Source organism: Amblyomma americanum, chromosome 3 (genome assembly GCF_052857255.1).
Source record: "Amblyomma americanum isolate KBUSLIRL-KWMA chromosome 3, ASM5285725v1, whole genome shotgun sequence".
NCBI classification, from domain to species: domain Eukaryota; kingdom Metazoa; phylum Arthropoda; class Arachnida; order Ixodida; family Ixodidae; genus Amblyomma; species Amblyomma americanum.
Genome location: NC_135499.1, coordinates 189,815,326 through 189,840,440, shown reverse-complemented (window position 1 = coordinate 189,840,440; position 25,115 = coordinate 189,815,326). Strand labels below are relative to the sequence as shown.

Genomic DNA, 25,115 nt, shown 5'->3' with positions numbered 1-25,115 from the left:
ATTTGAGAGCTTCGCATGGTGATGTTGAGGAGCATGGGAGTCGGACCTTTATACGAGAATGCTAAGCGAGATTACCGCGTTTTTTAGAGGAAACAGTTTTGATTACCAGCAGCAACTATTGAACTTTTGATGTCGCAATTACTGCAAAGAATTAACCAACAAATAAGACTAGTACTGCGTTCTTATAATTTTGTTTTCGAACCCTTGAAGAGGCGGTGTGTGTAGTACGGAATATTTGTGTGCAGCTTCAAGCGCCAAATGTTTATGGCTGGAGTAAGCCAAATACAAGAAAAACTGTTGAAGAATGTTGCATGTGCTCGCTGTTTCACTCAAACCCTTCTGTGTGCGATATTTTTGTCATTTTCCAGGCTGTCGGCCCAATCAAAGCACAGCTCAAATTCAGTCGCTTACAGCTTTTTGGCGCCCAAGTAAAAAGCAAGAAAAAAAGAGAAAAGGAGAAATGTTGTCGCCCTCCAACAGAAAGACTAAATGGCGGTGCTATATAACGCTGCTCGCATGCTAGCTCGCCACAAAATTTATTCCGCAGTCGCCGCGCTGGGTCATTGGCTGTGAATTTCTGCTGTTGATTCGGAACAAAGTCACTGTTTCCAAACTGGCTGTAGCCCCTCAATTCGAAGGTCAAATTAAAGAAAAAACGAATGTTGCCGTGTGCCGAGATTGGTCCTTAAAAATTTCTTGTTCAAGAAATGCGGGATCTATGATCGTTTGGCCAAATATTGTGCCCTCTGGGCTTAGAAATAGGCCTTGTTTTAGTAAAGAGTTAGAAGCAGAGAAATGGGGCAGGGGGGGGGGGGGGGAGGGGTGAAGGGGTGGTATGCAGGTATCGCACTAACTTCTTCAGCCCAGTGAACAGCAACAAGAAGCAGAAGGAAATAACGACGGCAAAAAAAAAGAAGACCAGCTCATACAAGCAGTTGGAAGGCGATTGTTGTAAAACCCGAAATGTAAAACCCAAGCAAAACTGTTAACATTGTTGCTAATTAATATTAGTCGCATCACATCTCTTGATCGCGCGTCAATTTTTTTTGCCTCCTACATCTAAAGAATCGTAGTGTAATTTGTCTGTCTGTCTGTTGTTGCCAGGAAGAAAGAAAAGGGAAGTGCACAGGCCTGCTCACTGGCTCTAGCCGAGCCACAATCGCTACCACGTGCAGATAGTAGGAGAGTTGAAAGATGGGATAGATAGACAGGATAGTACAGACGCGCTGAAGACAAGGCCGATCCCGGAGGTAGTGCAATACCGGGCCAATCGGTGGCGGGAGTGAAGCAACCTTCTAACTCTCCGCCACATTTCCAAAAAATAAGTCCAATTCGACCCGTAACAGATACTCTACCCCCCCCCCCCCCCCCCCCCCCCCCTTCCCCCTAGATATGCGAAACACTACTGAAAGATGCGTATGATAGTCCGCCCTAACGTGTGACACGGTTTTGCGGGCGCTTTCAACGGACTGAAACAAAGTATTTTTTTTTCAGCAAAAAAAAAAAAACGTCCTGTGGTGTTCTTCGTTTAAATACTCGCTCTATTTCAGTGCGTGGAAAACTACTACCTTTTTTCGTGAATGAATCCGCGAAGATCTCATTTCTCCTTGCAGTGAGGCAAAGAGAAATACGGCAACCACCCGCTTCGAGCATGGGCGACAACGTTGAAGATGGATATGAACGTGCGCGTCATTAAGACACACTCCGGTAAGCACTAGGATGCACCACCTGACTGAGGCAAGTCTCATCGAAGGCGCGCACATTTCCACTGCCGCATTATGGAGATTGCATTCTCAGAGAGGCGTCGATGCCGATTATATATGGCCCGAGGGAGAGTTCGGCATCGGCATTTCTTCCGAAGACGCACCGAGGACTACGTCATGCGGAAAAGGTGTGCAGTAATGCGTGTTGTGCGGGCTGGAATGACTTCGTATAAGCACGGCCGTGATATTCCGCCTGGAGTGATCATGCCTGCTTCCTCCTTTTCTATATTTCATTGAAGCCGTGATAAAAAGGTACTTCCGCAAATACTTCGTGAGCACCGCTTGGCCTGACCCGCAAGGTTCCTTATCTGCCTAACTACGCGAGTCGAACTACAGGAAAAAACATAGCAGTAATAAAATTGCAAATCTTGTCCCTCGCACCTGGAAGAAAAATTACGAGGGCACCGAGGTCTGCTTCAGCCGAGAAATGCAAAAGCATTGCGTTTGTTGCTGCTGCTGCGTTTGACTGGCTGCTTTTAGAGCGACTGCTTGCTTCTCTTTTGCGACCATTTGCTTCTTCTCTGCCACAATTGACAGTTACGACATACTACACCACATTCGACAATTTCTGGTTACGATATACGACACCAGTTTCAGCAATTTCCGGTTACGAACATACTCCACCATCTCATCAGTTCCGTTTAAGACAGGCTACACCGCCTTCAGCAATTTGCAGTTACGACATACAACACTACTTCATAATTTTAGGTTATGACATACTACGACACTTCGTTATATCCGCTCTTAGCTCTGGTTACGACACACTACAGCCTCATCCACTTTATACCTCATTATAACATAATTAATCTTTGTCGTGTTAGGTCACGTGACTTTTGGTACCACGGTCTCTGGAAACTTCCGGCGACGCCTTGTGGTGGGAACTTCTGGCGCCAAGACAAGAATTCAAAGCGCTAAGGACGGGACAAGTGAAGGAGACACACACACCAGCTTTTCTTTCTTGCCTGCCATAAATGTTTTGGCATTAATAAATGGCATTTGTGGCTTTGCGGCACTTGCTCCAGTGCTAACACGGGTCACACTAAAAACCCGGGTCACACTTCGGGACACTAAAACGGGCGTGATGATGGTAATTGTGACAACAATGGAGGTTGTGTGGTAAGGATGATGATGATGATGATGATGAAGAAGAAGAAGAAGATGAGGCCCGTTCTCCAGCGCGCTCTCTTTCCATCCGGCGTGTCCTTTCAGGCTTAGGTCTATTAACGATGCCGTCTTTGGGCGCCAGCCGAACGGGACCATTTTTGCATTAAGATGTACAATGGCACTGACACCGACGTCAACGCGATAGTTACGTCGTGTATCCCAAAGAAAGTACACCTTCGTCAAATGTTTAGAGCACAGGATTGTTTGCTTTTGGCCCGCCGTGTGGCTTGCTACGAATCCCCTACGTTAGAAACTTCTTGAAGGCAAGAGGAATTCATGTCCTCCCACTCCATTCTTTAGGGCTTCCATGGCGCTACAAGAGCCTGAATGCATGACTTAGAAGAACCTTACCAGACTTCTGAAAAATTCTGTACCTGATAAAGCTGCTAACAAAAAATTTCAACAGCGAGAGGTGGTGGGCATGCGCGCATTCGCGACTGCCGCGAGCAGCGGTAGATGAGATCGCGTCAGCGGCGCAGCTCTATGAACGCATTTGGCAGCTCGCTGGGGAGAAAGTACTGCTTGTGCCGAGCGCTCCACTTCAACTCCGTTGTCAGTGTGTCTGTACTTCGGCCGTCGCAGAGAGACTTTATCGCCTATCATCTGCCGCAGTGTGGTGGCAGAGTACCAGCAGTCTCGTGTGTTCGTGTTGTGTGACGTGAACAGTAATGTAAACACCAGAATAGGGCCTAGCCATCCAGTGATATAGGGCAGCCCGCCTTAAACCTGTACAAAGAGTTTTAGTCCTCGCTATATTCACCAAACACTGAGGGAAGTAAAATATAGATATAAGCACAAGTGACGAGTAGTTTGTTACATGCACTAAGCAAATGTATTTTTCAAGTAAGCCTTAAGGTCTGTGGCACACCGCCTTAAAACTGAGCTAATATAGCATATTTTGAGTAGCGCTGCATTTATGCTATAATGCTCCATTTGTGCTTTTAGTGTGCCTAAGGTTATACTCCTTTGTGTAGTGACATGTTATTTGCTTCACGAGATGAATAAGTATAGCGATTTTCTTCTGAGCTTTCATACCAGGTGAAAATACTAATTGTTTGGATGGATGTTTGAGAATGTCATTCTTGGATGTGATAAAAATAAGAAAACTGCCTTCGACAAGACGCTTGCTTGTAGCTTTCACGTCACCCTGCCTGATGCAATGTCGCCTAGATAGATGAGGCCTGGTCATTTCCTCCTCTCCACACGACTGACGAAATTACGGTTGTCGGCGTCTGCGTTGTTGCTCGAGCGTAGGCCAGCCTTGCCGACGAATACTTCCGCGGATGGTTACCACGTACCAGAAGCCAAAATTAACACCAACCTCGTGTGTCATCTTGACTGGCGAAAGAAATCAGGTCTTTGCTCTCACTGATGCTTCTCGCTGCTGACAACAAAAAATGTGCTGCCATGTTAGTTTTCCCGCCACATGTCGAAATAGAACGCAGTCTATGCGACTGTCGCCGAATAGAAGAATTTTCTCAGACACAGATTTCTTCCCTGGACTCTGAATAACGCAGAGCGGCTGAACGGCAGAGGAACAAAGGATGAACAGAAAATTGCTGTGGTTCAACCCGGCTGAACCTAGCCGGGTACAGCCCTGTCAAGCATGGTTAGACGTGGCTTAGCTTCGATTTAACTTTATTACATATAACTAGTCTGACTTTGACGTCGACGATGGATCATCGAAGCACTATATAGTTCCGACACGTTGCTCATTAATGGCTTTTTGTGACAATAAGCTCACGCCACGTGCTTGTATGCAGCGAACGGCGCGTCACGCAGTTTCCGGCAGTTGCGAAAGTGCCGTCGGCTTCGCATACGCAGCTGTGGCGAGGAGCCTTGAGTCACGTGGCGTGACGTCAGAGCCAAGCCTCCGCTCCTCCTGGTTTGAAGGTCAAATTTCATAGCCACATGACCTTCAGCTTTGTACAAGAGGTGCAGAGCTTTCGCTCTAACAAAATAGAACATGACGCCGACTAAAACTGAGAAGTTATTCGAGTCGCCCACCGTAAGTAAAATCTAGCATCTTCCAAACAAAAAAGAAAGAGCAAGAAACAGAAACCGCGAAAATCGCACACACACGCGAACATTTGGATAACAGGACAACGAAGACAAACATAAGCAGAATTGAAAAAACAAACAAACATTTTCTTGACCCGAAACAGAGATATATGGAGGTGTTACGCAAACACGCTGAGAAAATGTGCATAAACACTACGCCGATCTTGTAAAAGAAACAAAAACAAGTTCGCTTTTCTGGACACGAAAAAACAAAAAGACCATCAATCGGAAGATTCTATAGCTTTTATAGTGCCTGTTTCTAGTTATATGAAGGTACGGTTCTTGCTAAAAGGCTGCACTATGTCTGCCCTGTTTGTGCATGCAAGTACAAACCTCCCTATCTGCGTCTTCAGAGCTATGAAGTTGTGTCGTACCAATTTTTGCAACCATCAACGATCACCTGCACAGCAAAATCTACAGTTAAAGATCGGTTCATGCATGTCTTTTTTTTTTGAAACGCAAAACAGCGATAAGGCACACTTCCGATAATATTACCAACGCCCTACCGCATTTTTTGATGGAACAGAAGGTAAACTACTGTCAAAAAGGACACTTATATGAAATGCTATGTGACTACGAAGAGGCAGGCTAAGTAGCAGTGTCATTATAGAAGGCAGGTAGAAGCGTTCGTGAGGAGCAACACAAGAACTGGCCTGTTTCACAAGATGAATTGATTCATACATTAACAACAAGGAGCGTTTTCGCTGTTGCCACTTTGCACCTTGTTTTCGCAGGCATTCTCATTGCGAAGGGTGTGCCGAATGCAAGCACACAAAAGGTTAAAGAGCAGCACCTAACGAAATTCCTCTTACTCTTTAACATTAATTTAATGCGTAACTCGGGTGACAAGCGAATAAAACCGAGCACATATGTGTCAGTCTAAGTTATTTCGGAGACGAAATTTATTGATGTTTCTCACACGGGAAAGCGAAAATATTCTCACGAGTTTTGGGTATCGAAACAAAAACACAGCACGAGTGACTGACATAGCGAACGAAAGGATGAACACTGCAGACGCTGACGCATATCGTTGTATGTTTGGAAAATATCCTAGGAGGATTACGAAGCAGCAAGGGCTACATGCAACGTTGTGCATTAACGGGGAAAGCCCGAAACACTACTGACCCCTCAGTAATTCGTCGATAAACTTGCTTTCGGGCATTTCAGTGAGTTAGGTGGGTGATGCCATCCGAGACAGGTGGGATGACGTCGGTTGGGGCAGCAACAGCGTTAAACGCGACAGTGTTTTAACTCTGCCTGCAGAAAATTCGAGAAAATTGTGATTGGTCGAGAGCATCGTGACGTCACAACAGCATGACCTTGCGCAGCAAATGTAAACGCCCTACAACTATCACACAGTACAAGAGTGATGGCGTCTCTACACAATTCCTCATTGGTCTACGCCTGTGAAGCGCCTTGTTAAGTAAAACGACCAACTAGTCTGAAAATAAGTTTTCGACACGGGACTCCAACTGCTGTGCCTTGGGTCGTCAGCCGGGGTTGCTACCCCTCGACCACTGGGGAACGTCCGTGCGGTGCGACATTTTAGGGGCATTATGCGACCATCGCATAGCGCACGGTTAGCAACAAATATTTGAAGAAAAAATAATAAAATCAAGAATAAAACAGTCTCTCTATGTGAAGTGCTATGCGAAGGCCGCTGAAATGACTCCTGAAGCTACCGCGTCATATCCTTATGTGAAGCTTAAATACCTCCCAAATATTTTTCGTCACTATCATGCTCTCATAACGCACGGATATTACTTGCCTGGCAGGTAAAGTGCTGGTGTCGTCACCAAAGCTGTAGTAATGCACAAAGGCACATGCTGCGCTTCATTTCGTCACTTTCACAACCACTCACTCACACGGACAGCACCCCTGGCTTCACTTGGCGTGAAATAGGCCTACTACCCGATCTCTTCTTCGCTTGTTGCGATGAAATGGGGGCTGAAGTGTAGAAAAACAGGCGTCCCGTGAGGATGCACTTCACAGTGAATCGCCGATGACAACAAGCCTTATTTCGGCGGACCACACTTCACGGCGTAAAAAAAAAAAGCACAGAACGAAAGAGCGGACGTGCACGAATCGACACAGCCCCTACCAAAGCTATACGTTGTTCCCTAGGCGCGGCTCCATTTTCCCCGACCACTCTGCTTTTGCCACCGGCGACCACTGCCTCGTCTATCTAGAATGCATTACCAGATGTCGACCTAGCGAAGGGAAGCAGGGCAGAAGCGACGGTTTCGTTCTGACAAGCGTTCCGCATTGTCACGTGGCGGCGATGGGGGCGGCGATGCGTGTACGGCCTGCAGTCGTCGTGACTGTCAGACGCGCTCTGTTTTGGATTAACTCGACAACATCAGATAAGCATCGTGGGTGGAAGCGAACGGACTGAGCATTGCAGAGCTGCTGGCGTGGCTCCGCAATCCACGGAAACCGTTGAAGTCGTGTCTAGAAGAGATCGAAAAAAAAAGTAAAGAAGCGTCTCGCAGTGGTCATAAAATGACAAGGCAATAAGCTTGTGGTGGTCGACGAAGAGCACTGGACAAGTGAACTCTGCCGAAAATAGGACACGCCATGAAATGTAGTTTTGCGCCCTTAAAGCTTTAAAGGGGTATGCTCTAGCTTGCCTTTTGCTCATCGATGCTTAAATTTTGTTACAGGCAGAGAAATATTCCAAGCCGCAAATATCACCGCGCGCAACTACCGGAAAGCATATGCAACCATGTAACCTTTTCAAGCTCACGGTAATGTCACCTTTTTCTCTGGTTACTTAAGCTCCTTACTAGAAAAGCAGTAAAACACATTAGCACGTGCCACAGGCATCAATGTTTTTTATTTTTCCTCTGCGTTTTCAAGCAGCGCCCGCATGCCGCAGGCGTAAAGTGGGGCATCTCCACTGAGCTGACTTGTCGGCTGCCTTGTAGCCGTAAGCAGAGCGGAAAATACACGAATGCTGAGCTCAGCCACTTTGAGTTCGAGCGATTATTTGACCTTTTGTTCATTCGTGTCAAAGAGGTGGAAGCAACAGTTTTTTTTTTTTTTGCGCTGAGTTTCATCCTGTCAAATTAGTGGCGGCAAAAACACTTCCAGTCACGTCGGTGAGCATGCATTATGCATGGCTCACTTCGGTGTAGTTGAGCGCGCATTTAGAGCTGCAGAGAATACAGTGAGTGTGCTTTGTACACTGAGCTCCCGCAGCTTTTATTGTGTCCGGAGGGTTTGCTTTTTTTTCGCTCCCTCTCGGAGACTGTAATAAGCCCGGCTTTTCGCACTCTTGTTCAGCACGGTTTTCTAAAGTTTTCTTCAGGTTAAGGTCATTTGAGTGTATTTTTTGCGGGAGCTGCTCTGCTCTACTGACACCTTGTCTGTCTGGCTCTAAGATCATTATTGAACTAGGAAAAAGTTACGGTAAGATTCGGCAGAACGTTTTGTAAAGTTCTACGCTTAAGGTTGTAAACTACTCTGAGGAAGCAATGCATGTGAAGGAAGCCAACAGCCACTGAAACCAAGGAACACAAGAGAATCATTATATTTTTTAAAATTAGTGGCGTAGATCAGTGGGAGATCAGTAGTGTGATTACTTTATTGCCTTAAGATAACTGATGAAAAAGCCCAAGAAAAACAGCCACATACCGCCGGTGGGATCCGAACCCATGACCTCCGAATTTCACGTCCGATCTTCTGCCCTCAGAACTATGGCGACGGCTGTCCAATCTTCTCTTTTCGGGGGGTATTCATGATGCGCATAACCTAATCTTCAGAGAGTTCACCAGTGCCACCCTTGTTCAGGGTGGCGTACGTAGTATGTCCTGTGTTACTGCGAGTGCCAGGTAGGAGCTTCATTTAACGGTGAGGGCGGAAGTTGTGAAGCTTATGCTACCTATAGCATCAAGACTGCCAGAACAGAGGCCTTCGTTAAGCTATTTAGCAGACAGGGGAATGGAAATTGGGTGCTCGTTATGATGTGCATATGAAAGGAGCGAATTTTTTATTTTTAAGCGATAGAATTATCGCACTATTATTTTTTCATTGTTCAACACAGGAAATGAAAAAAAGAAACATTCTCCTATGCTCCTTAGTATCTGTGGCTTTTGGCTCTCTAAGGTAGTAGGGCAATAGGGAACGACATTGCTTGTGGTGTCGTCTTTCTTTTTTGTCTCGTGCACTTTGAGTTGTTCGACAAAAGTATTATTGCTTGCGACGTCGCATTGCATACTTCATCACAAGGTAAGTTGTTGGGCGAGTTGGTTTCTATATTCCATAACTACACCGCAACGAACGGGACGTAGAAGAAGAACACAGGCATGCGTGGTGCGAACAATTTTCTGCAAATTCCTCGAATGCCTTTCTCTGGCGAACATTCCGTACAATGGAACGCGGTCGCCGTACGACTGACACAGCGGCAACCGCATGCTTCGCGGCTAACTTGTCGCCAGATGATTTCGCCAAAGAAGCAGCGCGAAAGTTTTTCCCGAAATACGATGCTGTCCCTTCTTCATCCGCTAGTTTAAATACGGCAGGCATCCCAGCGCACGTATATCAAATGCCGTCTGATGTCGACGCAGATGGAATTGCGTGTCCGTTCTCTATGCCTGAGTTGCTGGCTGCGATAGATGATGCGAAACGGAAAACAGCATCCGGCCCGGACAATATTCAGCACGAGGTGTACAAGAACCTGAGTAGCGCTGCAGTCCCGCAACTGCTTGACACCATGAACAAAGTATGGTTGGATGGCGTAGTGCCCGAGAGCTGGAAATCCGCTGTCGTGATTCCTATCCCGAAACCAGGAAAGCCTCCGACGGACCTCGTCAACTTGCGACCTACCTCCTTAACTCCTACGCTGTGCAAGCTGGCGGAGAAAATGCTAGCCACACGACTGTTATGGTGGCTAGAGCAGCACGGTTTTTATCACCCAGCACAAATCGGCTTTAGTCCATATATTGGTACAGAGGACGGGTTGGCTGTCTTAGCATCTGCAGTTTTGTCATCTACCCGCAGCCGCAATATGCGTACTGTTTTAGCAATGGACGTTGAAAAGGCATATGATAACATCAGTCATGCAGCCATTATGAACTCCATTGACATGCTTCATCTCCCTCTGAGAGTGCGTAGTTTTGTCCAATCACTTTCGGAAGGCAGAAAATTTGCAATACGCCTCAGCGGCGAAGCGGTCAGATCATTTGTTCCTCTCTGCGGCGTGCCCCAGGGATCAGTATTGTCACCGACGTTATTTAATATTGCTTTCATCCCGCTGGCTTGGCGCTTACATGACATCCGTGACATAAAATTTCTTCAGTACGCTGACGACATCACGGTGGGGAGTACTCACCAAGATCTCCGTACTCAGGAGGCTGCCCTTGAATCTGCCTTGGATGTTACCTGTAATTACGCATCATCCATCGGACTTCAGCTATCCGTGCATAAAGCAACATACACGTCAGTCGCTAACCGCTGGGGACGCCGTGAACTTGCTGCAAGTCCAATTCGTCTTTGTCTATCAGGAACCCCACTACAGGAAAGTCCGAGTGTAAAAATCTTTGGCTTAACGATTCACCAATCAGGATAAGCGACTGCATGGCTTTCTCAGGCAATAGGGCAAGCTATTCAGACTTTGGGTTTGATTAGAAGAATTGCTCCTAACACATGTGGCGCAGGCTCGTTCGTTGCACGGCAATTGGAGAGGGCAGTTCTGCAGCCACGTATTGTTTATAAAGCCCAGTTTCAATATCTTACAAGAGCCCAATGGGATCGCCTTGAAGCCGTGAACCGAGAGGCTATGAGGACCGTTACGTGCCTTCCACGCATCCCACCGGTCATAGCTTTACAAGAGAATGCGCAGCTCAATACCATTGATGAGCTGGTGCCGCAGCGGCATGAAGCGCGCAGCCTTAAGGCCAGTGTATCGCACTCCACGCATGCACTGAGGACTTATGCAACGTCACACTCCATTCTTCAGCCGCCAACGCCAGTTCTTCCCCCATGGAAGTTTGTACAGCTCAGCGACAAAAAGCCAACAGATAATCGCCGGCCAACATCTGCTAATTCCGCATCGTTGCTTCGCCAGAAATTTCAAGATCAAGATGCTTGCCTGCCTGAAGGATCCATTGTAGTCTACGTAGACGCAAGCATACAAGCTTGCTAGCAACAGCAGCAATTTATTGCCCGTGCAGACCTGCCCTGAATCAAACCTCTTGGTGTCAGCTTACGGAACCCCCTTCGTTCTTTTGTGCTGAGCTCGTTGCAGTTAAAGAAGCACTCTGCTCCGTGGCCGGCATAACTATGCTCCCTGCGGCCCGCATTGTCATCGCACTGGCGCCCTTCAAGTTGTCCGGTTGCTGCGACGTGTTAGCCGCTGTCCAACGATATGTCAGGACATCCACCGGCTGGCGGCACGCATCCCGCAGCCAGTACGTATTGAGTGGGTCCCAAGGGATCTGCTGACCTATCAAAGCCAGGCAGATTTAGTGACCCACCGTGCGAATCCAAACTCATTACCGGCTCGGCTCCTTCATTTGAACATTTTTACCCTCCTTTCATCAAGAAAGGAACTCGTCCGGCGCCGCACACGTGCTCTCATCCCTCCGTGTGCGGTAACCCTCCCCCGCGGTCTTACCCGTGCCGAGGAGGTTGCGCTTAGGAGGATCCGGGTCGGGGTTGCCCTCACACCTGCCATCACTCGGAAGTGGCCTCAGTACCGAGAATTGTTTCCTCGACCAGGGTGCCCGATATGTAAACACGAGGACATCGAGGCCGACATTCATCACTTACTGTGGGACTGCCCAGCTCTCAAACCTACAAGGATCCGGCACCTGTAGGTAGCGGGTCTTTCACCAAGCAACCCTGCTTCGTATATTGCCTGGACGCAGGGACCATACCATCGCTCTCTGTTGGACTTGATCAAATCAGCTAGCCTTTTTCCATTCATTTAGATCATTTATCACACCTTCACCCATCATTGATGCCCTGGGGCAATAAATTTCGCTTTCAAAAAAAAAAAAGAACACTGGCAGGGACACAACACAACGCTGTGTTGTGTCCCTGCCTGTGTTCTTCTTCTACGTTCCGTTCGTTGCGCTGTAGTTATGGGATACTTCATCAACCAAACGCGATTTATGTGCCGATATTTCCTAGGAGGCCCCCGAAATGACTCGGCCGTGAAAGCGCCAATGCAATTTAAACGTGCCATTTGCACTTTCCGCACTTCCCGTTTACCACTTCCCCTCTCGACACCAAAACTTGCAGGCCGTGCCTTCTTTAGCAGCGTTCAGAACAACCGGAGCATCCACGTCCTACGCGATTTTCATTTTTAAAGCGGCTTTCCCCGAAAGCAGCCAGCGTGCCGGGAGGACACGCGTTCACCGCGAAGCTTTGGCGATGACACGGCGCCGCCAGTGTGGTTTTTAAATATAGCCGGCCCACCCCCGCTTGGGCGTCGCTGGAGCTCAAGAAGGCAGCTCCACGTCACTCCAGGGTTGCACTTCCTGTAAACAAAAGTCTGTGGGCGTTGGCCCAGCATTCTGAAAAACATCCAGAAAGGGAGCTCGGGTCATTGCCACTTTTTCTCGCCGCTCCTGCCCGTCTCTGTAGGTGATGCTTTCCTCGCGAGCTTATTCGGGAAATTCTTCTAGAAAGTGATACGTGCGCGCTTAATGCATTAGTAGTAACACAAGTTTTATAATCACTGAAACACCTTATTTTAGAACGCGAAAAATAAAACAACCATTAATGTCCACAAATCAAACAGTTCCGAAATCCGAAGGCAAACTCGGTGTGTAGGCATGAATCAGCATTGTTGCTTATTGTTATGTGTTATCTTGATGTCTTGCTTGTCTTGCAGTGTATTGTTAATTTATTGTGTTTATTGGGTACCTAGCATTTACTGTGACTATTGCATATTCTTTAGTAATTGTTTACCATTTGCGGCCAATGTTAAGTTTACTGACGCGTGCACTGCGTTCACTACGTTGTGTAGTGTGTAATGTGTCTTGGAGTTTTGTTATGTTTTGTTGAGAGTTATGTCATCAGTTCTACTGATTTCTTCCCCTGTGTGAAAAGGAGCAGCAGGAACCGCTATGGGGTACCAAGGTCTCCTTTCGTGTGCTGGTAAATAAATAAAAAGGCTGCCCGAACTATGGAATAGCTTAAAAGGTCCGGCGAGAGCCGTGATGTCCCTCCGTTTTGTGCCACTCAATACTTTCTTCGTTCATTCTTCTTCTTTCTCTTCTTCTCTATCTTGGCTTGGCGTCTGTCTTGTTCCCGTTGTTTATTTCTCGAACTTTTTTCTCCAGTTGATCGCACTACGCTTCTGAGCTAAACAGGGCGAGAGCTTCCTACTGACAGTGCTTTACGTAGAGAAGCTTGCTTTAAAGTACAATTTCGCACACCATCAATCGCACTTTGTCGCCACAGCACTTCATGTAGAGATCTGCGATGCATGGTTTATATGTTTCGATGTTCTAGAATTACTGCCGCCAAAATATAATTTGACGATTACAATGAGCAGGTCACCGACATTCTTACCCCGCTGAAAAAAAAAGAAACCATCTGTCACATTCACATCGTTATCAGTATGTGCTCACCTGTAACTCACAGTCATTGCGGCTGATTGGCATCCCGCATACAACGCAGCAGGTAGCAGGCCGATCACTGCTTCGATCAGTGACCCGATAAATTAGAAAGATAACATTCATGAGCATAGCATCGCATTCAGCGCATTATACGACAGGTCTCACGAACAGGTTGTCATCTGGGTGTAAGGGAGGCCGCCTTCCAGGATGAACGAAAGAAACGCGCCCGGGATGCATAGCTCTCATGACGCCTGTTATTATTGCAACTCTGTAGTGCGCATACACTGATTTAATGGCAGTCTTAACAAACTTAGCATGGAAGAAGTTGGAACCAAAAGTCTTGACATCTTCTGGAAAACAGAAGCCGTAGAGTGCTGCCTTAATGCTAGTCGTGGCCACTTGTAATGACTGTCACAGAAATGTACTGCGCACATTATATCATACGCTTTGAAACATCGTTTTCAGCCGCTTTGCACAGGTAAGAAACTTTATTATATTTGCATATATTTTATTTACGAAGCAAGACAGACGCTGTTCATTTTTTTTTTCAAATACGAAGATCATTCGTACCTCGTAAGCTCCTGTACATTGATTATAGAGACTACATCACGAAGCTCTTTGGAGTTCACATCATCGGCTCTTCGTCAACGTTCACTCCTCCAAAAGTCACTCACCTTGTTTCACTGCGTCCGAAGTGCGTTTTGAAAAAGCACGTATATTGAAGTCTTACACTGGCGAAATTCTTCGAAGGAGAGTCTGCGTTAGCAACTAGCTCTTGACATGCACTTCTTTTTTGGTTCGCGTACGAATTGGCACTCATTGCGGAATTTCCGTCGAAACATCGCAATGCTTTAGAGCTGAGGCTCCAGAGAAATTAAAGGGCTGGCGGGAGACCAACAAACACATCTACATCGCGCACACATGACAAACTGAGAGGCGATGGGCCACATTTTTTTCGACGACGCACAATCGGGCGTGCGGTGTCACTTTGGCCAACGTGGCGTTCAATACTAAACGCACATTTGCTGAAACACAGTTCGGGCAGAAGGAAGGACCATGTAACGGGCAGTCTTCACGTTGTCCATGCTCGTGTGTGTGTATGCTGAGAGAGCAGCTGTCCTGAAGGGTAAGCAAGTTCAACGAGCCACTGTGAAGAAGGAATGAGCCGTTGCAGTTTTCCTACACAAACACCCTCTTGTCTCTCCTCTCACAGCATGGTCTGCTGATGGTTCGGTGACACAGACGGACTTCTGCCATCAGATGAACGCCTTGGCAGAAACTGTAAAGGAAATTGCTGCTCTGTAAGTGTGTCTTTCGTTGAAGTTTTAAGAGCAAGTGAACAAAGTATGCCTAAAGCCTCGAGTATAACCAAACGACCCATTTTAGCGGATTTCCTGACGTAAAAAAAAGAAAAACAAGCCTAAGTCTACCTGACAATATCAGAGATATGAGGATGTGCTGATGTGCTAGCAGCCATTCGACGAGCAAGCTAGTCTGCACTGTGTGTAAAAATGTGTAATAAACAAAAAACGTACTTAGCGCCCGTATGAGCCTAACTGCGTCTTTGACAAGTTTTAACTGCGATAATGGAAGAATTATTTGTGTATGAAGTCCGGTGATTTTTCGAGCGGTCGCTCTCCTATAAAGTGAGGATTCTGTAGTTAATAAAACAGACTTCATAACCACTGGACCAAATAAGTAAGTCGCTCAGAGTTCGTATAACTGATAATGTTTAGGATATCTTGATAAGTTACTACTCCTAAATCATGGCACCTGTTTCAGATTACTTGTCTCGAAGGAATGTTTGAAATGAGTTGTGCTTGGAATGCATGCAAGGCACAAAGGAGGTTCTAGCATCGTGCGGTTTCAAGCAGAGAAGCAGCATGCAGGGTATGTCAATATCATTATGTGCATCTTATGCCAAGTGCGTGTGTCTTCTTTTTTGTCATAGTGCGGAATAAATGCCAGTGGGAAATTTCATGCTTTATTGTGCTCCTAAAACATAACAAAAAGTACACAGCTACTACGCGAAACAATACAGCCATAGGTCGACGCAACCCTTTCGGAATGGTTTCGCACAGATGAGCCTTTACGTCTTGTAAACAGCACACACTTTTTTATGAGATAAGTTATACAAATATAGAGAATGTGGGGGAAAGACACACATTGTGGATTTTCACAGTCCAAACAGCAGCACGAAGAAACAGCCGCGACAATATTACCCACAAGCTGAATTTGAGTACACAGATGTATTGAAGGCCCGCGCATTACAACTGTAGCTTTGGTACAGTTTGGCATAGGGAAAGCAGGAACGCGTGTAAGCAAACACATCAAGAATATACAGGTCATAAAATGTTCTACAAATGCAGATGCAAGAAATATACATGGTGAGGATAACCACAGAACAGCGTGACAGTTCTAACACAAATTTCGGTATGTACACTTTTGACCAGGCACAAAATGACGTATGCAACACCTGACCCACCATAAGCTCCACCTGCGTATGCAATGGCAAGGCCGGCCGCTTCAAGAGGTTGCGACTAAGCAGATGTAAAACTCCGTAACAATCACTGTAGAGATTGCACTTCGAAAGAAATGCGCCTCACTTGATTGGGGAGCGGCTTAAACTTGGGGTGAGGAAAAGTGGGATGTGAACAGTGATAACAGGGCTGCAAGACAAAGGGAGGCTGCGAATATCATGTTGTAAGTTAGCGTGCAAGTCACCCAGTGCAACATCGAACTACTTTGGAAAGCACATGCTCAAGAAAAGCGAAAGGCTCCGCAAAGCTTACTGCGCATGGTTAAACACGCTCTGTTTTTAATGTGCGTACAGTGAGCAAGCATGTCAAGACAACACGTTTCTACGGGGACTAAAAGGCAACACTGGGAAAATAATAAAATAAATACTAAATAATGCATGGCTGTGGTCCAGCACGTGCTTGAAAATAAAGCAAAAAAGAATAGACAGGAGATACTTTGAAGGTGATAATGTGACGAAAACTTCCATGACACTGCCTTATTTGCTCGAACAAGCTAATGGTAACACCGCGTAACTGCAGCTGACTGATTTAGCAGGAAGTATGAATGCCGAACAATGCAGACAGAAATAAAATTGAAACACCTTGTAGTCCGTTTTGAGGAAATGATTCTTTGCAACGAATAAACAATTTGTATCATGTGATATGCGTCAAGATTTTCGTAAGTCTAACGAAACTATCAGAAAGCAGGTACAGATGTGTGCGAAAAATATTCTTAACATACACTGGAAAAAACAGCGTATTTACCATTGAAACGTCTCTCTTAGTTTTCGTCATTAAAAAATACGCACTTCCAGAAAATACGGCGCTCATTGACTCTTTTCTCAATTATTGATTGCACTACTGAGAAAGTCGGCGTGCCCAGGAGTATACCCTGTGCGCCAAATTTTCAGCGCTGCACTTTGCTCATAGCTCTCAGAGAGCAAAAAGCCGTACACCGGAGCATCAGCCAGAGGTACAAATCTAGAGATCTGTTCGTATCACTTGTGGTAAGAGAAAAGCTCCAAAATACAAATGCCGCACAGTTTGAGACATGCGACGCGGAACACAAAGGAAGGTAGCAGCCGTCATGCATGAAACGCTATAGTGTTCTAAGTGAACATGCTGCCTGCCTAAATACTGAGTCGGGCAGTTTCAGGGGACATTTAAGACACAAAAGGCTTCGTTGACACTAAAGCCATAGCAGCGGAGCGTCTTAAATCACAGTGACGCACTTATACTTCTGAGGAGGCTGCCTAAAGCGACTTACACTGATACTGGTATTCGCGTAAGACATCCGTCGTCCGTCATTTCTGAAGCACGGAGTTTGCGACAGCGTTTTCCGAAGAACACCTAGAACCTGGTGAAAGAGGGACAAAGAAAGCGCAGTGTGAACGCGAGCCGGAGGAAGCGTGCACAAAGACTGACCACCGACGAACTCGTTTCCGTTCAGTACAGAGGAGCGCGCCTGACAAAGATGCACGCGCCAGGTAATGCTAGGTTCAGAACTAGACGTGCCAGTATTGAGCACCAGGGAGCATCAACAATTAGGCTTTCAGAAAAAAAATAACACGCCCCTTGAAAGTGCTAGCTGTATCCTAATTACCTCTGCGAATGCTGTCGACGTTGGGAATAATTGGGGTACTTCCGCTCTGTACCGCAGCAACAGATGGACCCTTATTTCGACGCTCCTCGCATGTAAATGTATAAAACAAATTATTGCTGCTGTAACCTAGAACAGGCAAAATTTACAATGCCAGCAAAATCGTTCGTTTGGCCGTTACGTTACTACTGAAAGGGCCGTTTCTGTGCAAACAATGACCAGCAAAGAATGTCGTCAATCTTAGATACCATACGTACTAGCATGACGCTCAGCCAAAAGCAGGCCTTTTATCTTATTAAATACTTAATTTGCAGACAAAGAGAAAGAAAATTAGCAGAGTTATCACGTAATTTGAAAACAGACAAATTACTCTTATTGCGTTCCACTTTCGGTGAACATGTTTGAAAGCGAGAGACAAACCTCCCGTGTCACAGAACCGACATAGTTTGTGGAGGGAGGTGGCCGCATATTCCGAAGAAAATTCAGGGGGGGGGGGGGGGGGGCACTTTGTTGACCTAAAGTGCGGTGAGGCGGATGCCTTTAGCGTGGTGTTGCTGCTTGTGTCACTGTTGTGTGGTTAAGATGTTAATTAAGCACACAGTTGTTTGTGAATCTTAAATGCTGTAGACACTGGAGGGCGTTTGGGAGGCATACGTCTGCTTCGACGCCTTTCCGCACACTCCAGCGTCCCAGACGAGGAGAACTACACATGCGTTGGCAGGAAGTAGCGTAGGCGTTAGCACGCTCGGCCGCGCAACGGAAGGATGGTGGTTCGAATCCAATCGTGCACCAAGATTTTTTTCTTTTCGAGTTGAAGAGCGTAACGGACGGACGGACGGTATGACGTCACTTCCGTTGTCGTGACTTCCGGTTGGCGATGTAGCGAACGGGCAGGATCTCGACCGAGAGTATGAGCCATTAGAGGCTTTCGCCTTAAAAAGCCGGTACGCAAAGTAAAGAATGGTGTTATGAGGCACTGCAGAATAAACAAGCCGATGATTTTCAGTGTTTATATTTCTTAAACATTTATGTGGTTCGGCCGCATATTTACCTGCGCTTTAATAGTAATGAGGCTATTTTTCTTTCATAGACTGAACATTTTAAAAACTTCGGGAGATGAGTGTTTCGGTCACTGTTTCTGCTTTCGGTTATAGGACTTCGATCGTCATCGCTATTTTGCGAATTAGTGTACATAAACTGTTGAGGAGGGCAACATGCCAGCAGCCTCACTCACCTCTCCGTTGAAGAAGCAAAACAGAAGAGCGACGCAGAGACCCTGCGAGACGAGAAAGATATTAGGACACGCGTTTTCAACCAAATCGTCAGCTTTTGTTAGTAAAACAATTATTGGGTGACTAAGTAAGCTAAATGTGCAATTCAAATATTTTTGATATTTATTCATGATATAACACACCGAAGTGAAGTAAAAATTAGGATACCTGCAGACGACAGCGTGCTCCACCATGAAGTTCTAAATCAGCCCGACCAGATCAAGCTAAACATGCAGCACCTCGAATAATGTTCTTCAGTGGTGTCACGATTGGAACATTGTCAATAACAAGGAAAGCGCAGTTTCTATGTCAGTTATAAGGAAAATATTCTCACTTAAGTTCACCGATGGTTTTGATAACACTGCGCCACGAATTCTAGCGGAATACCGATATCTGGGTATCCTTATCACATCCGACCTGAACTCGACAAGACATGTGCAGTATGTAGCGAAAAAAGCAGTGAACAAGCTGTTTTCCTTAAACGTGCCTTGAATAAAATTACGAAGGGCACTTAAGACTGATTACATGCTTTGAATATGAAAGCCCTGTATCATCGTGAGCTGTATTGCGAGGTTCATTAAAGATTCTTTCCGTTCTAGTGACGCACCTTCTTATTAGCATGCAGTCGTAAAGAAACGCACACACTAGGTTCTCCTTTATTTGCCAAGATGTAACGCGGTTTTGTGGCCTCGCAATTTAAAGGTCTTTGGAACAGTTCACAGCACCTTTGGGAAAAAAATTTAATTTTTTGTTCTTTGCTGTAACGTCACTACCCTATGGTCTACTGCTGACGTCATGTGAGAGTATGGTGCTATCACTGAGGATTTTCGTTCCATTGACGCTGGCGGACGGCGGGTTTCGTGCTAATGGGGCATATAATAATTAATAACTCGCCTACCTGAATTAAGTTTCTGGAATACATTTCTCTTATACGTCTAACAAGAGAATATGGTAACAGTGCATGGGCGCCCTATACAACTACCAGAGTAGCCATTTTCGGAAGCGTGCAGCGGAAAGCTGCGCGACTTGTCTAAACCGATACAGACACACAGATGCATCTACTGAACTTTTGCATCGCGCAGAGCTTCACTCATTATCTAGCCAATTGAAGCTGGATCGCTTGAAATTTTTGTACTTCTGCACAATTCATACATGATTAACTCCAACGACTTCGTCGAAATAAGCTACTCCACAATCACCCGTCACCAACAACCTCTGTTTTTGAGGAAATGTATTGTAGTAATAGCGCTTTTTACTTTTCTTTTCTCCGCAAGCAGTGCGCAAATGAAATACAGTGGATACCTCACTTGTAATGCAGCCGACAGTCCTGAAATTTTCAGAGCTTGCCGAAATGACTATATTGCCACCAAACTGCTGATATTTGTGTTAAAGCGTAGGTGATATATGCTTTCTTTTCTATAACTGGTATTCTTGAATTTGTTCTTCTTTTTCGCTTTAAACTGGACCCATCCTTATATTTTTTGCATTGTATAACTGTTTAACATTGTGTAAACGCTATATCTGGTATTTTTTTCCTTTTCCTTAAAAGCACCTACCCCTGTAAAAAATTGATTTGGTGTTAATGTACACCGAGATTATAAGAAAATAAATATTAGGTACAAAATAACTGCAACGTCAGCAAATTTATCTTGATATTTTACATCATAAAGTCAGATATTTAGCTTTGTCGGGTTACCAGCGAGAAGATTCGAGATCAAACTGATAATTTCAGCGAACCACTTACAATATTCGTGCTAATATGCAGAAGCACGGTTAGTGAATCTTGAGCCCTTCGTTCCTACCTTTGCCTCGCAATACGAGGCGCACTATCGCATTCGCACCTGCAGGGATGTGACCAGCGCCGAGATGATCTCGTAGGCGAGGAAGATGGAGCCCTTGTCCGGTCTGAAGGGAGTCACCACGTAGTGCAAACCGAGTAACGGAAGCAATATCACGGTGGCCCTGACAGCTTTCCTGAGCACAGAAAAGGCAAAAAAAAATTCTGCGTATTATTTACATTTGTGGCCTAACAAGGCCACTTTTAAACTGTAACACCATCTGCCGGCCTAGGTGGTTGCGATTCATATGTATCAGTACGGTGGCTGATGTAACAGCAGCGTGAACACACAACAGGAAGGAGAAGATAGGAGAGAGCGCCGAACTTCCAACTTTTATTTGAAGAAAACTTTTATTTGAAGCGCTCTGTCCTATCTTCTTCTCCTTCCTGTTGTGTGCTCGCGATGCTGATACATGTGGATTTTAAACTGTGTCCTGAATTTGCGCATTCTTTATTTCCAGAGCATTAAAGACAGCTGTCGGACGATCAGGAAGACACAATTTTTAATTCGATCAATTTCTTTAGAAAGTTATACGTAATTTACTGGTATTTTGAAGATAAAGCGAATTCTAGCAGTTCGGCATTGTTAAAGTAGCTGGAGCAATTATTGAGGTGCGATTTAAAGCAGACGCAGTTGGGTAAGTCTCACACCTGCGTTTTCCTTTTTAATTAGAAAATAACAATCCCTGGTCTTCCACAAGAGGGACTATAATCTCGTTATTTAAATCTATCGGCGGCGAAGGAATAATATGGCCGTATGGGCGATTTCTTTTTATGCGAATCCATTTCATTTTTCAAGGGTGTCTACTTTTCTTACACATATTCGTAACATAAAAAACGTAATTTGTCTCACCGAATAATGCTCATCCGCTCGAAACTAGTCGGCCAGTTCGACTCACTTGCCTTTCTTCAAGCAAACGGCTCATGGATGAAAATTTATTCGCTACACGTCGTCTCACTTGCTACATGCACCCCTCTGACTCGTCGCCCAGCTAAAGGTTGCTGTTGGCTTATTTGTTCTCAGATAACGGCAGTGTTCACGGGCGCTCACCTGGTGCTTTCATTGTCGGGAGAATTGACAGCTCGAAGCTTGGTCACCAGGACCCTCACAATGTTGACGAGAAATGCGAAACTGAGCTGCGGAACAAAACAAAGATAACAAGCGGAGGTGAACACAAAGGGCAATGGGCCGTGAACTAAACAATGTTTAACAAGGCTGCTTGCTCCTTTTCTGAGAAGACTTGTATGTATTTCTCTACATTAAAAGGGTAAAGTTAGTTTCATTGATATTGACACATCAGCGGTGAAACAAAACGTTGTTCAATGAGTATACTACTCAGGATCTGTCAGCACCCCTCCACCCCCCCCCCCCCCCCCCACACACACACACACATAGAAAAGAAAATCGTTTTATAATCGAGACCGAAAAGCCTCCGCACTCGGTTTGTAATTGCATACAAGCACATGAGTTTACCTGCGACAAATTTTAGTACATGAGCGTTTTTTGGAATTAATTCTCGTTCTAATAATGAAGTCCAACCCACAGTTTCTGCCTCGGCCTCGTGCTCTGCAGCACAATGCCACGGGCTGTTGCCGGGAGAGCATTCTACGCTTCGACCCAAGATCGAAGCGTGGCATGCATTATGAAGGTGACAGAAAGTCCCCTTAATTACGAAATTTATGTAAATGAATTTAAATAATGGAAGCTAACTTACCAGTATTGAGAAGCAAACAGGAACGCTCAGTATGTAAGTGTACCAGACGTCGTGCTCGACCCAGCACCTAGAAATGGCCAGGCAAGAGAGCACGTCAAGCCTCCCTAACGTGGTGCTTATGTGTCCGAGGTTATTTATATAGCGCGTGAACAGACTCCTTATAAACAGCGAAACGAATGCTGTCCCCACAAAGTGATGAAGCGCCATATGCGCATGGCAACGTAGCTGTTTCGTGCGCTAACCTGCTGCGAATGCATATAAAAGGTTTCAAAATGGCTTTCGGCTTGCGAGAATCGAACTGTCCTCGCGCGTTACCGCACTTTGCGATGGGAACTATGGGAACTCTAGTGCTTAAAGGGAAACTGGGTCATTTTCTGAGAATTCCGCGATATTCAAGCAGTCGAATTAATACAGGCTATAGGTGAAAATGATAACGTGGCCACCGCTTAAAGCTAATGCTCCTCCTCACAGCGTTGGGAAAGTGCGAGGCTTGGCGATGGCGTCCCGAAAGATAATATTTAAAATTTTCTTTGCCTTCGGCCAAACCCTGCCGTGCGGCTATACCTGACGTGGTGCTTCTGCGTTGAAGATGTACTAGCACCGTAGATGAAGTGATCAAGGACCCCCCACTCAGCGCTGTGTGCTGCGGAGAAGCCTGAAAGCCATCGTGGTTTCAATCGACGATTACGTCACCATTTCAAATGCTAGCCCAAAGACATATCGCGCCATGTACAGTCTCTGTCAAAAGCGTACAGTCCATGGGGTCCGCTTTGATCTCCGCAGTGCGGCTCCTCTTGCCTACTCATGGGCCCTAATCTCACGAAGGCGAGAGGAATTTGCGTCCTCAGCCCTCCCAAGCTTAGCACTCTTAAATGTGCTAAATAGCCCGGCTACACTTTGGCATGCATATTTTTGATAAAGACTATACCTCCAAGTTTGACACATTCGACCTCTAAAAGCTCTTCGAATTCTACAACCTCTGCAGTTGCCCTACAAGACAGAAATCAGATAACCCAACAAGTTTGTATGCGTGAATATATCGCTTGTATTGTGCCGTAAGAGCATCTATACCTTGGTGACTATGCTAATAAGATGCTAGAAAAATAACTGTGGTCATCACTCAAACACTACAGAAAAACAGTCATGCGGAGACAGCCCTAGCTGAAATGGACGCATGATTAGCCGAGCAACTGCGTTAAAATGGGCACTCACATTCTTGACGCTTCAGGGTCTAACCCGCGCATTACAGCGTATCCGATGGTTGGAAGCAGTGGAAATCCTGCAAGAGACGAGACTTGATGTCATACGAACATATAGTTTGCAGCCTCAAAAGCGTTACCGTAAAAGAAAAATGATGGCACTTTAATATCAAGAACATTTACCGAATGTTATACCAAGAACATTTACTGAAGCTGCGCGGGTTCAAAGGTCCAGTACGTCACGTTCTAAAGCAGGAGAAGTGCATTCAATGTCCCTAAATCAAGCAAGAGGATGAATGTTAACTCAACGACTACAGTGGCATTGAAAAAAATCGTTGCAGTGACCAAGTCTACTGAGGTCAGGTCCTAATTTCCCGGTGGTTCCAAGAAGCCTTTTATAACAATATTTTCCAATAACTGGGTGCCCCTTCTGGTGATAGTACACCTGGTAAATATTACCAAGAGTGGCACCTAGCAAACTTCGTAAACTACATGCGAGAACTCGTGAGACTCACCCCATCCAATCAGCAGGAACCACTTGAGAATTTTGTCTTCGGCAATGAAGGCCATCACAAGCAGCGTGTGCAGGTAGAGACCCTCGCAGAACATCCACAGGTAGTTGCACAAGAGGAAGTACTGCGTCACTACGTGCAGGGCCTGGCACCAGCTCTGGTAGAGACAACAGAACGACGCTTGAATCTAGCATGTTTTTATGTAATTATTTCTGTTTTTTGATTTAGCACTAGAATGATCTACCGAATCAGCATGTGAACCATGTAGATCATCTAACTTACCGGACTTTTTTCTATCACATGAGGCTGTGCGATCACATGAATGTACCAGAGGATCCAGCACAGGTTGTTGATGATGAATGACGTAAATAAATTCTTGTGAATAGTGATCCTTCTACAGCGTAGAGACCTGCGTACATGACGGAAAAAAGTGCGTCTGTAGAGAGAAGTAGTTCACAAAAAAAGTCGAACTATAAAAAAGGAAAGATCCGCCAATATTTCAAGTTTCTGTTCCTTACCGCTACAAGAAAACGCGAAGGGTCTCTACCCTACCATACAATGGAGCGATGCAGTCCTTGCATGTTTAAATTTAACGTTTCTCTCACAACGTTACCAAAAACGCTAGCGCAACAGGATTCCGAGAATACAGCCGGCCTGTCATATATTCCCCCACAGCATCCTATCCATGCCAATTTTTGGCTACTGCTAAGAAAGCGCGTTGAAAACGGTGATTTTTAATTCCTGTTTGTGCACTTTGTTTACTCGTACGTTTAATGCGCTTTAATGCTCTTAGAAGTCAACACTTAGCCTCAGATGCTGAAACATGATTCTGTTACAAAGCCACCACGCCTAGACTGTGTTGGCAGTGTTTTACTTGTTTTGTTGTTTTAGTCTGCTGAGCACC

At 45.6% G+C, this 25,115-nt stretch overlaps 1 protein-coding gene across 1 annotated transcript in view; it reads right to left on the bottom strand.

Moving 5' to 3' along the window:
- Positions 1–14,057: 14,057 nt before the first annotated feature.
- LOC144125687 (calcitonin gene-related peptide type 1 receptor-like) overlaps positions 14,058–25,115 on the bottom strand; it is a 114,866-nt gene continuing 103,808 nt past the window's right edge. The window contains exons 11-19 of the mRNA XM_077659303.1: positions 24,494–24,620; positions 24,215–24,368; positions 23,713–23,779; positions 22,501–22,567; positions 21,837–21,922; positions 20,790–20,922; positions 18,912–18,953; positions 17,345–17,434; positions 14,058–14,837 (exon numbers count right to left, since the gene is read on the bottom strand). Coding sequence (XP_077515429.1) covers positions 14,766–14,837; positions 17,345–17,434; positions 18,912–18,953; positions 20,790–20,922; positions 21,837–21,922; positions 22,501–22,567; positions 23,713–23,779; positions 24,215–24,368; positions 24,494–24,620 — 838 coding nt within the window. The 3' untranslated portion in view covers positions 14,058–14,765. The remainder of the gene's footprint in view (positions 14,838–17,344; positions 17,435–18,911; positions 18,954–20,789; positions 20,923–21,836; positions 21,923–22,500; positions 22,568–23,712; positions 23,780–24,214; positions 24,369–24,493; positions 24,621–25,115) is intronic.